Source organism: Strigops habroptila, chromosome 1, assembly GCF_004027225.2.
Source record: "Strigops habroptila isolate Jane chromosome 1, bStrHab1.2.pri, whole genome shotgun sequence".
Lineage (NCBI taxonomy): Eukaryota > Metazoa > Chordata > Aves > Psittaciformes > Psittacidae > Strigops > Strigops habroptila.
The window spans coordinates 37,046,703-37,058,704 of NC_044277.2; the positions used below are offsets into that span (position 1 = coordinate 37,046,703).

General features: G+C 43.6%; 1 protein-coding gene across 5 annotated transcripts in view; it reads right to left on the reverse strand.

Moving 5' to 3' along the window:
* The window catches only part of NKAIN3 (sodium/potassium transporting ATPase interacting 3), a 353,092-nt gene extending 348,142 nt beyond the window's left edge, over window positions 1-4,950 (reverse strand). For 3 of the 5 annotated variants that reach the window (XR_003991859.1, XR_003991860.1, XM_030489680.1), the window contains exon 1: window positions 4,570-4,950. Coding sequence is in view for 3 of the 5 variants with exons in the window: in XM_030489680.1 (XP_030345540.1) it covers window positions 4,570-4,623 (54 nt within the window). In the remaining 2 variants the exon portion in view is untranslated. The remainder of the gene's footprint in view (window positions 1-4,569) is intronic. The other 2 variants (XM_030489690.1, XM_030489662.1) reach the window with 1 other exon arrangement.
* Window positions 4,951-12,002: the final 7,052 nt, after the last annotated feature.

Consider the following 12,002-nt stretch of genomic DNA (forward strand, 5'->3'; position numbering starts at 1 on the left):
CCCATACAACAAGCATATCAGCCTCTTAGGCACAGCCACCAGCAACAGTTACATGCTTTGGGGATATCATTTGAGTTATCGGAGCAAAACACCATTCCCACCTCAGCTGCCTTAGCAGAAAGGGCAACATCCTGCAACCAGTGCATTGTCTGGGGCTAAAATCCCAAGTCTCCTCCACCCCTGCTAGTAAGTACAATAGCCACCCTGTCATACTTCCTCCTCCTTTATCAGTGGACAGATGCTTCATCTCCAGATCAATGGGCTAGTGATTCTTTCACCAACATAAAAAGATGCAGTAATTTACTGGTCCAAAGATTTTATTTTTTCAAATTTATGAAATCCCTTGAATCCCCAAGCTGTTAACCGAGTAACTGTTGTCTGTCGGTTCTAACACACAAGCACCAAGAGTCAAAATCATAAGTTACGAGTTTCCAGCTTTATAAAGCATTTTAAAATGAGATTAAAATCTATGCATGGCATATATCACTTCCCCACATAACTGCTGGAATTCCACCATGTACAGTGACAAATGATAAAACGTTATCATTTGGTCTAATGGATATAGTCTCCTCTCTCTCCTCTTCAAGCGTAAGGATTTACTTACATACATCAGTATAATTAATGTTAATGGCAATCACAAACATAAATCTTCTAAATATTGAGAGGAGTTGGTCTGTTAAAATGGCCAACTGCACTCTTCAAAAAATCACTAGGCAAAACATTAATACACAGAAGCTGTGTTTCCACCTAAATAATTCCCCAGTGTGCTCTGCTGACACTTGAATTATTTGGAAAGCAAGAGGTTAAATAGGGAACAGCCTATTTTACACTAGCTATGCTGGATAAAGCAAACACTTCTAAATCAGGACCTATACAATGAACACAGTGCAAGGAAGTCCAAGGATAAAAACATGAAATGAGATTGTCAAAGCAATGAAAGGGACATAGTCATGCGCTTTCCATTAATCTTCCCTTTACTCCTTTGAAAATCTCATTCACGATCTCCGTTATTTAGAGTTCTTTGTGTTTGTGTATCTATACACTTCTAGGTACCAAAAAATTCCACTTCCTAGAAATGTTGAAATAAAATTATCCCGCAATGGTAGTTTCTCAGAAACACATTTTCAAAGCAGCATGAAGGTTTTTACCGTGTGACACATATTAACACCAATTGGATTCACACAGCTAAATCTCTCTGCAATTCGTTGTCAATTTACCCCTTCCAGAATTTAATATTTTTTGAACTTGTTTTGTTTTCCAAACATTTTCATGTTGCAGTATTTTATGGCATGTTGGCTACACTAGCACAGGCACCTTCTCTGGCAGCTGCTTTAATTTTCTAGTACAGACAAGGCCAACATCTGAAACTTCTAATGGCACCAGTACTGAAGAATTATGGCTGTAATCCAAAGGATTCATAACTCCTTATGAGATATTTTCCTGATGCATAGATAGCTCCTAATAGTCTTAATGACAGATTTATGCACAAAAGGATAAACATACACTTCTGAGTTCTTGGACTGAAAACTTTGAAAATGGCATATGACAATGCTTTGCTCAGGAAGAGCGAAACAATGAAAGACAGCAGGGTTTTGTTGTTGGTTGTTTATTTTGGGGGGGAGGGGGCAGGGAGAGGGAGTGTCACAATGTAGTTCTTACACAAAATTCCCCTTGGCTTTCAGAAGCAGAATCCACCTGCAGAGGTTCAAGGAAACAATGCAGCTAACAGCTTTTCCTGAACTGGTGCCACCTAGCCTCCCGCCTCTGTGATTTTTCTCCAGATTCCTGTATTACACATGATGATATGAACTCATGTTTAAGATGAGAAATTTAAATTATAGAAGACTAACTGTCTACAGGCTAACCGCAGACTGTCCTTGGGATTACTGAATTCAACATTAAAATGTGTTTATTATAAAATGTAAAAGCTGTTACTCAGAAATAAACACTTTCATAGATCAAAACATAACTGAAAACTGGTATTGTCACATCCTCAAACTGACAAACAGCACTGAAATTACAAACAAATTGTCTTGAAGTTAATACACTTAATGTATTATCATTAGAGAAAGGGTATTTTATTGACTGTCATGCAGTAACTGTTGTTCTCTTCACCTTGTAACTCTTCACTCCAGCAACACATAAACATGCAGCCTAGGCAAAAGTTTGAGAAGATGACAGCTTTTAGGAATCAAGAAACTGCTTTGAGGCCGCTAAACACTGCGTCTTTCTTCAGAACAAGAACCAAATCTTTGGCATGAACATGTTTCCAGGAATTTAGCTTTTTCAGTTTGTAACCCCTTACGCCAAAGAGAATCTATATAGTATGTTGATGTGAAAGGTGTTGCCAACTGTGTTTTAGAATATATCTCTTTGTGGTTGAAATCTAAGGTTGATCTTAAGGTTAAGCCTGAACTGTTCGCAAGCCCTTTTCTGACATGACCAGAATATGACCAAAGGAGAGTAATTTCCTTTTTTAAAATACCTGCCCATCTGCCTCCTAAAGTTTTTTCTCAAGTCCTAGGAATCATCTGTACTTCTGAAATGCTACAAATTAGCATTACGGGTGCTTTGGGTTCGTAACATTTCACCTAAATGTTGTCCACAGTCAGTAACACCTCTTTCACCCCTCCATAAATGAATGCAAGGTGAAATAAACCTCGTTTAATGACAGTTCAGGAATGCAGTTTTGCTGTACATGCTTTACACTCATGACCTCTGAGACGTTAGTAAAAGATCTAAAACCACCTGTGGTGACAACTTCTACAGACATAAACTGAAGGCTACCACCACTGAGATCAAGGAAAGAACCTGAGCTTTAAGTCCTTGTCTACTAGATGATTTCTTCAATCTAAACCACAACTTTTCTTTTTAAATGGAAATAAAATTAAAGCATTGTGCCATACAGACATTTATCAGTGCCTGAAATATGTGAATATGACAGTGGAACATTATTATAAAACAGGTAAGTACGTTCAAAAAAACCTGTGCATTAAAGTCATTTTTGAAAGTTGTTGTATCATCTGAGAGGCCTTTTATAAAATATGAATCTTTTTCTGAAAGACTTTATATGCATTTCTCTGCAGATTATAGTGGCTATTCACATTTTACTTCAATTTTTATAGCCTCCAAGTAATTCTACAAGGATAGTAAATACAGTTATTATAACCTTCATAACTGGCAGAGAGATATATTTGAAGGAAAAGGGTTTGTTTGCCCTCCCGCATGCACTGAAGTAAATCAGGAGTGAGTCTGCTGCAGTCGATAGGACAGTATCTGCAGAACTGCTGCAAAACACCAAAAGTAAAAAGGCCAGAAATGTAGAAACAAAGCTTTCTTCATTCTAAAAGTACAAATCACATGTCCTCGCTGCTTTTTGGCAAGGTTGTGTCACGGAACCACTCAGGCCACACTTAACTCCATCATACTAAAGCACGTCTGAACGAGCCCCAGGCTCACCCAGAAAACAATGGAGGTACGTACACCAGTTCACACAGACTGTCATAAAGCCTTGAAAACAAACGAGAGTCTTCAAATGAAGTCACTGTACACATTGCATTTAAGTGTATTACCCCTGAAACAGAAGCGATTTCAAAGTGCTGTAACAGAAAACTAGAAAGGTTAGCAAAGGATTAGGAAATAAATAAATAATAAACCAACAGTAACTGCATCCCACTTCTTTACAGACATACACAGAAGGAACAGCACTCATCTTAGGAAAGATCATGTGGCAAAATGATGACTCTGAGTCACTAGAAAAGAGAAAAATCTTTTAAAATACTCTTGGGACCCAGGGACTACTGTTAAAAGAAAAGCATTATTTTATCATACGGCTAATGAGCCATAGGATGGATTATTATTGTCTGGCAGTGTTTTGTCTCAACAACTCTTTTCTCTGAAACAAATATGCCAACTTCAGTAAACAAGGAGAAGAAGATGCACCGTTGTGTTGCACGCTGAGGAACATGCACTCAGAGGAAAGGAATCCCAAGAAAAGTCACGGCAGAGGGCCGCCAGACGCCGTTCGCACAAAGGTTAAGAACAGCAGAAAAAGCGAAGAGGCGGCGGTGACGGCGATGTTCCGCGCACACACCTCCTCAATCAGCGCTGACCCGGGAGCTGAGCTGCCCGCGGCGGCAGCGCCCATCACCGACCGCCCCGGCCCCGCCGCAGCCGCCCCCCGGGGGCACCGACCCCCTCTGCCGTTGCCTCAGCAGACGGGGAAGCCCCTGCCTGGCACCAGCGGGAGCCACACCGCCGGGAAGCGCCGCCGGGCGGGGGACTCTCCCTGTCTCCGTCCCTCCCCCAGGCAGGGAGCGCTGACAGCTGCCCGGGCTCAGCAGCAGAGCGCCCGCCCCGGCTGCCGCCAACCCCCCACGTCCCCACCCGCGGGGCACCTCTCGCCCCACGCCGCGCTGCAAAACTCATGGACCCCGGGGGCCCCGCTCCCGACGGCCCGCCCGCCTGCACAGCGCACTGCCGGACAGCTCCGCGGCCGCTCCGTGCCCGGGGACGGGGAAAGCACCCGCGAAGCCGAAGCGTGCCCCGGGGCGGGAGGTTCGCACTCACCAGCTGCAGCGAGCAGAGGAAGATCAGCGTGCAGCGCCCCGTGCAGCAGCCCATGGTGGCAGCTGGTCGCGCCGCCGCTTCTCCTCTTCTTCCCTCCCGCGCTGACGCGGCCCCGGAGGCGAGGCGAGCCGAGGCGAAGCGGGGGGCTCACCGCATCCGGACGGAGCGGCCGAGCGTACGGGTCCCCCTCCTTTGTTGAGGGGTCTCTCCTCAGCGGCGGGGGAAGGAACGTGCGGAGGTCGGGGCCGTCCCGGGGAGAGGAGCCGGCGGCGGCAGCAGCAGCGGGGGGCTCTGCCCGGCGCGACGCGGGTCTGGCTCTGGGGAAGGGGCAAGGTGGGCGTGTGCGGGCCGGGGCGGGCAGAGGGAACGCATGCGGGGAGGCGGGGGGCGGCGGCGGGGGTGCGGTCGGTGTGGAGGGGAGAGGCGCGGAGGTCCCCGGGTGGGCGCTAGCGGGGATGCTGGAGGCTCTGAGGGCAGGCGGTGCTTGAGGGGGGACTCGCCGGGAGGGGCGGGGGCTGTGCGGGCAGCGGCGGACGGGCCAGCCCCGCGCGGGCCGCTTGTTGTGAGCGCCCGGGGAAAGTTCAAGGGACTTGGGCGGGCCGGGGGAAGCCCGGGGCGTGCGCAGGGGCTGCCTAATCCCCTCCGCGGCCGCTGACAGGCGGTGCTGGGGGAGGGGGTTCCCTCCCATTGTGCCAGGAGAGCCCGCGGGCTCCTGCTGCCCCTGAGGGGCTGAACTAGGAAGGGCATCCGGGGAGAGGGGCTCGGCCCCGGCTACATAGAATCTCTCTTGTCAAAGGTGAGTGGACTCCGAGAGTTGCGAAGAATTCCTGCGTGCGAGGAGACAGATGGATAACCACTGCTCTCTAGGAGCCTTTCTGTGGGAGAAATAGGATCGGTGGAGATACTGCGGTCCGTACATCTATATACGCACTTTGGTCGTAGACAAGTAATGTTTTGGGGAGAAATAATACGTACAAACATGCACACTGTCTCTTAAAAATATTTTAACTCACGGATGAAGTGTCAACTACCTTTTTTTCTTCTCTCTCCAGCAAAGTATGGATAAATCAGATTAATTTTTACAGGCATTAAGGCATGTTCCACTCACCAAACAGTGTTTCTGTACAGCCTGTTACCAGCTGCTGTTCCATGACTTCTGCCAAACACTGAAGCTTGCCCTCACTAAAAAAAAACCCTACCTTCTGCAAGACATTTTAGCAAGATACCTTATTAATATATCTATGGAATGCACACTATTGTATCCCCAAACTACATCCAACTTTTAATTTACGCATCCTTAAGGTCTCTTCCAACCCTAACTATTCTATGATTCTATGACAATAGTCAGATAATTACAAAACTACTGTGAAATAGTATTATGTTTTGTTAGATTTGGAAAGCTGCTTTTTTCTACCACTTCCCTTTTAAGTAGGAAAGCATTAAGGTAGTTTTCTACACCAAAGTGAAGGAACAAAAGAGAGACAAGTAAGAACCAGATTCTGCTCATCCAGGATATGTATTTGACTAAATATGTATGCGAAGAGTGCAAAATATGACCCACATTGCACAATATACAAAACTTCAATAAAACAGCCTGAGATTGATATTTCTGTGTATGGCTTTTAAGATCAAATCCTACCCGGGGCTAGACCTTACTAAAGTTACATGTTCTGAGAACATACATATTTTGAAAGATGAATACTTGAAGATAGGGAAGTAAATTGAAAAGGTGATAGTTGCCAATAATACATGTGCCAGCCCGAACTGGTAAATTTTATGGATAATTGGTTTTCTATACAGAAGACTTAGAGCAGGTATCATCTCTTTAGACTCCACTGAAGTATTTAATATACCACAAGATCTTTTCAGTTAAATCCAATAATACAGAGATTAATAATAAGAACTGCAGGATGGATAAGGAACCAGATAAATTAAATGACAAGACCTAGCGCTGAAGAGATTTTACTTATACTCAACATATTCGGCCCCTGCTTGTACATCAGTGGGACGAGGTCCATAACTCTTTCCTCCCTCTTTCTCCCCAGGAGTAGTGCTCTTCTTAGAAGTAGCTAAATCCTTACTTTTTCTTCTCCCAAGAAAGGGGATACCTTCCAGTATTAGGATAGCAGCTGACACTAACCCCTTTGTTGAGGCAGAACTATCTGGAGAACTGGGTAAGGCACTTTTCATCCGCCCAAGCTATTGTTTCAGCAACCTGCAGAAACAAGTGGGTGTTGCTGTTTCAGAGACAAGCAGTGTCTTCCAGGCTATAAAAGACATAAAAATCCTTTAAAAAATCAAAACAACAACAAAACAAATGAAACAAACAATAACAACCAGAAAAAAAGAGAAAGCCAATAGTGGTTATTTCTGTATAGTCAGTTTACCTCACCCATCTTCATAATTTCTAACTTTTCTGTTACTGAACTTGAATTCCAGAGCTGGTAACTTTCAGAGCATGTAAAAGTGCATCTTAGAGGCGACATCTAAACAGAAAAAAGAGAATAAAATCCAACCCTTTCCCAAACCACTTGCATAGTTGCCTATCCTTATAAATGATGGAAATTCCTCTTTTCACTGCTGTCCTGGTTGAACTTTAGCTGCAACTAAGCACTACACAGCCTCTTGCTCACTCCCCTCCAGGGGGATGGGGGAGGGAATCAGAAGAGTGAAAGTGGGAAAACTCATGAGTTGAGATAAAGACAGTACAACAGGTAAAGCAAAAGCTGTGCACACAAGCAAGGCAAGTCAAGGAATTAATTCACCAGCTTCCATCGCTGGTAGATGTTCAGCCATCTCCAGGAAAGCAGGGCTACATCACACATAATGGTTACTTGGAAACGCAAATGCCATCACTCCAAAAGTCTCCTCCTTCCTTCTTCTTCCCCCAGCTTTATATGCTGAGCATGATGCCATATGGTATGGAATGTCCCTGTGGTCAGTTGGGGTCAGCTGTCCCGGCTGTGTCCCCTCCCAACTCCTTGTGCACCCCCAGCCTACTTGCTGGTGAGGTCGTGTGAGGAACTGTCCTAGGTTCAGCTGTAGCAGTCATTTTTCTCCTGCTTAGTAGCTGGTGCAGTGCTGTTTTTTAACTTTCAGCCTGGGAACAACGCTGATAACACCAATGTTTTTAGTTGTTGCTAAGTAATGTTTACTCCAAGCAAGGACTTTCTCAGCCTCATGCTTTGCCAGGGAGGAGGGGAAGCCGGGAGAAAGCAGAGACAGGACACCTGACCCAAACTGGCCAAAGGGGTATTCCATACCATGGCACGTCATGCCCAGTATATAAACTGGGGGGAGTTACCCGGAAGGCCCAGATCACTGCTCAGGTCGGGCTGGGTATCGCTTGGCGGGTGGTGAGCAATTGTATCCTCTCCCCTTGTTATTTCATTAATCGTTATTATCACTGGTGGTAGCAGTAGTGGTTTTGTATTATACCTTAGTTACGGGACTGCTCTTATCTCAACCCGTGGGAGTTACATTCTTCCGATTCTCCTCCCCATCCCTCCGGGAGCGGGGGGAGGAAGAAGTGGGGTACTGAGCGAGCGGCTGTGTGGTTCCGAGTTACCAGCTGGGCTTAAACCACGACAGCAACAGAAAAGGCCTTGACTCTGTGCAATCACTGCTCAGCAGTATCTAAAACATCCCTCAATTATCAACACGGTTTCCAGCACAAATCCAAAACATGAGGGGAAGTGGTGGTTAAACCATGACAACTGAGAGAAGTTTCATAGAGCTCTACGAATCTCTAACATTTTGTTGAAGTATTTTGCAATTTTTGTCCTCTAGCTAACCAAAAGTGATCTGAAAATCAAAAGGACAGTTGTGTAAAGCAGATTTATTCCTGAGTATAACGTTCACAAACAAAAAACTGTTACCTGGTCAAGGAAGAAGTAAAAAAAAAACCAAAACAGTTAATTATCAGGAGCATGCTGTAGAACATGACTTCCACAGGAGCACAAGGAACTAAGCTATTAGCATGCAATTGCCCTACAGCTGAAAGCACTGGGCATAGGAGAGATATCAAAAGAGAACCTGCATCAGGAGGAGGTTAAAAATGAAGTATGGTTATGAGAAGGCATAAGACTTCTAGAACATACCAGAGAATGGAATATAAGAACAATGCAATGTACGAAGCAAAGTGGGAGGACTGTGTTTTATAGATTTCTCTACCTATGAATTGAGGAGAGAAGCTGATAGTCAAATAACCATAGAACTCATTTCCAGCTTCCTAATGAAGACAGCCCTAATCTAGCACTGTGCATGCCAGGTAGGTAAAAAAATGGTGCAAGCACTAAAAGCCCTGTGGGCTAGCTAGTAAGATGTGCTGTATGGATGCAAGTTTAGTGCGCTTGAACAGAAAGCATGTCCTCAAAAGCTTTATGACATGTTCATATAGATATGGCCATACCCTGACATAATGGTATAATTTTTTATGCTAAAGCCATAATTGTAGGCCATCAGAGCTTGTGCTTTTAATCCCAATGCGTTCAAAGCAGAAAACCAAGGTCGTTCACTTTTATAGAAAAAGAGCATCAAAATATCTGTAAGAAATATTACAACTATGGAGTAGAGACTTCTTTTTCATATAGGTTTATTCCTTGGTAGGTTATACTCTTCAGAATCAAAGATATGAACATTTTAATTTTTAAGAACTAAAACCATCTGTAAAAGATCTCATATCAAGAGGACAAAATGAAAGCCATAATATTTGGCTGTCCTTGTAGCTCTTTAATGGTGTATACTATTCACTTAATAAGTCATTTACTTGTCTGCCTGTGCTGGAGGTTTCCTCAACCTGCATCAAACTTACCTGATCACTGACCTGGGCGTAATGAGCTATGTTTTGTTAACTGGGCCTATTGAACTACAGTAATAATTACTGATGATAGCAGAAACACTTCTTTCATAGCCTGACTTTGCCATCTTGGCTCATGAATGCTATTCAGAGGAAGTTACTAATAAAAAAGAGTAGAGTATCATAAGATAACCCTAATCCTGGCAGTATTTGTATATTTATTCAATTTTAAACAGTGAGACTAGCCCTAGACATTGTACAGAGATTAATAAGTAGATTCAAGGTCTGCAGAATCAGAGCTTAAGAACAGATTCCTGAGGCCTCAGATTTCACCATTAATTTTGGTGTTTAATGCAGAAAGACTGGGGATCAAAAGTTTTGTAATTACTTTTCAAGCTTTCCCAGAAAGAGAGAGGATAGAGGCATCAAAATACACCTCCATACAGTTATCAACAGGTCACACTTTGGGCAGACATAACAGTTGTAATAACCTAGAAAAACATTCCACTGTGTATTCCCCAAGCAGTCTTGAAATACCTCAAGCAAACTAGAAACCCCATGAAATTTAATATACCTTAAAAGACAAATGCGGGTATCAAGATATTATCAGTGTTTTTAGTAAATCCTATTTTCAATTTATCCTTCCAAAGGAAGATACACAATATAATGATCTAATTTTTCATTTTGATGTTAACACCTGCTGCTAGGAAACTCTATTATTCATTAAAATGCAAGTATTTTATGGAATCGAACTATACGTTCATTGTGAATGATGGTTTTTGTTTTTAAAATAGTGTTTTAAATGATCAGGCCCAATGTGGGGAACCAGGGTCAGACACAGCCTCTCAATGGCCAAGCAGGCCCATGGGGATGGGGACAGGTCAATGCCAGGAAAGGACATCAGTTCATAGGTTGGGCTCATGGCCAGAGAGGCAGGGCTATGGGGAGCCGGAGACCAGCCCTGCTGAGGGGTTGGTGGGGCAGGGGCTGTTGGCCCTTGGGAGCTGAAATGGGGTCCTGGGCCCTGGCAAGGCGGAGGGAGCCTGAGGGAGTGGGCCGGGACAGGCAGGGGTGGTGGAGCCCTCAAGGCCCTGAGCACACGAAAGCAGTTTTGAAAACATGAGTGCCTTGAGTGCACAGACTGATTCCAGTTCAGCTTTGGGTTTGGTTTTCTGTCTTTACATCTTCTTTTCTTTTCTTATTGTACTTATTTTTTTCTCTAATGCACGCTACCACGTCCTGATAGCCATGAACAGCCAGACCAGAAAAAAGCACAAGATCTTTGCAACTGTCTCTTCTATTAACTACAGGAATACAAAGCTGACAAGTAATACAGCTTTCTTCTTGTTTGCAGGGCCAGTAAGTGATTCAGTTTGAACCATTCAGTGTAAATAAACATTGCTACAATTTTAATACTGAAAAACTGGAGTGGTGGTGCAGTGGAGTTTGCAAGAATGGAGTTTACAAACAAAGCTTGCTGTAGACAACCATTGAAAGATGGATAAAGGGTATTTACACAATAAATCAAGCTCTTCTTATCCTCAGAGTATTTCTATGTAATAAAAGATACTTTTTGGTGAAGCATTTCTTTAGATGGATGCAGATACATTGAGAGTATTTTTACTGACATTTCCCTGATGAGAATAGAACAACAGAGAACATGTTTTTTTTTTCCCACTGAAACCAAGAACAGCTTATCAGGTGTCCAGCTGCAGATGTGTGTTGACAAACATTTTCAGTGATCCATTCATCACCATTTAAAAATGTTCCAGCTCTCCCACCGTGTACATGTTTATATAGAAAAGTCCTTCAAAATACAAAGCTGAATTTTTATCATCTGAAATGGAGTTCAGAATGGATTGCTTTGCTTGCTGAGGCTTTTGCATTAGGTTTTTAAAAGACGGCCCTGATACGAGCTGTGTTATTCAAAACCAAAGGGTTTTAGATGCTAGGATAGTCTGAAATATTCTTGTAGCACTTGCTGCACCCATGTTTTGCTCAGCTTTTGTGTCCTGGTGAATGAGATTTTGGGGATCAGTAGATAAACCATCAGTAGATAATAGGTCTGGGGATCAGTAGATAAACCATCGCAGGTTATGGCACAGGTTTTGCCACAGTTGGAAATGTGGGCAGTACCTCCTGTCCTGGATATGTTCAGAACTCCCATTGAAATCAACAGCAGTTTGGGAAGCAGTGAAGACATTGCCAAGGCCTGAATAGGGGCGTGTAGGCTGAGATGAGAGATTGTTCCAGGCAATTGTTCTAAAGTTTCTGTTGTCGGCTTTAGTAGAGGCAATATTTTTCTCTGAGTAATTCACACTCATTTCCAGCTATTTTCAGGCATTAAATGTCAGCTTTTCATAAGAAAGGCAAAAACTGACTTGTCTGCTTGATGGCCAAATAACAGAATTTACCTAAATTACAGTTATTATATTTGTAATTTTAAAAAAACCTTCTTTTATTATGTCTACAAAGCTGAAATATTTTAACACAAGTTTTCTTTTTCCACAGAGTGCAAAGCTGCCATTTGGATAAAGCCTATGAACAGCATCCATCCAAAGAGATGCACCAGGGGAATTATGGTTCAGGGAAACTATAGGCTGTTTCACTGAATTTTTAACCCTCTGGAGCCAGC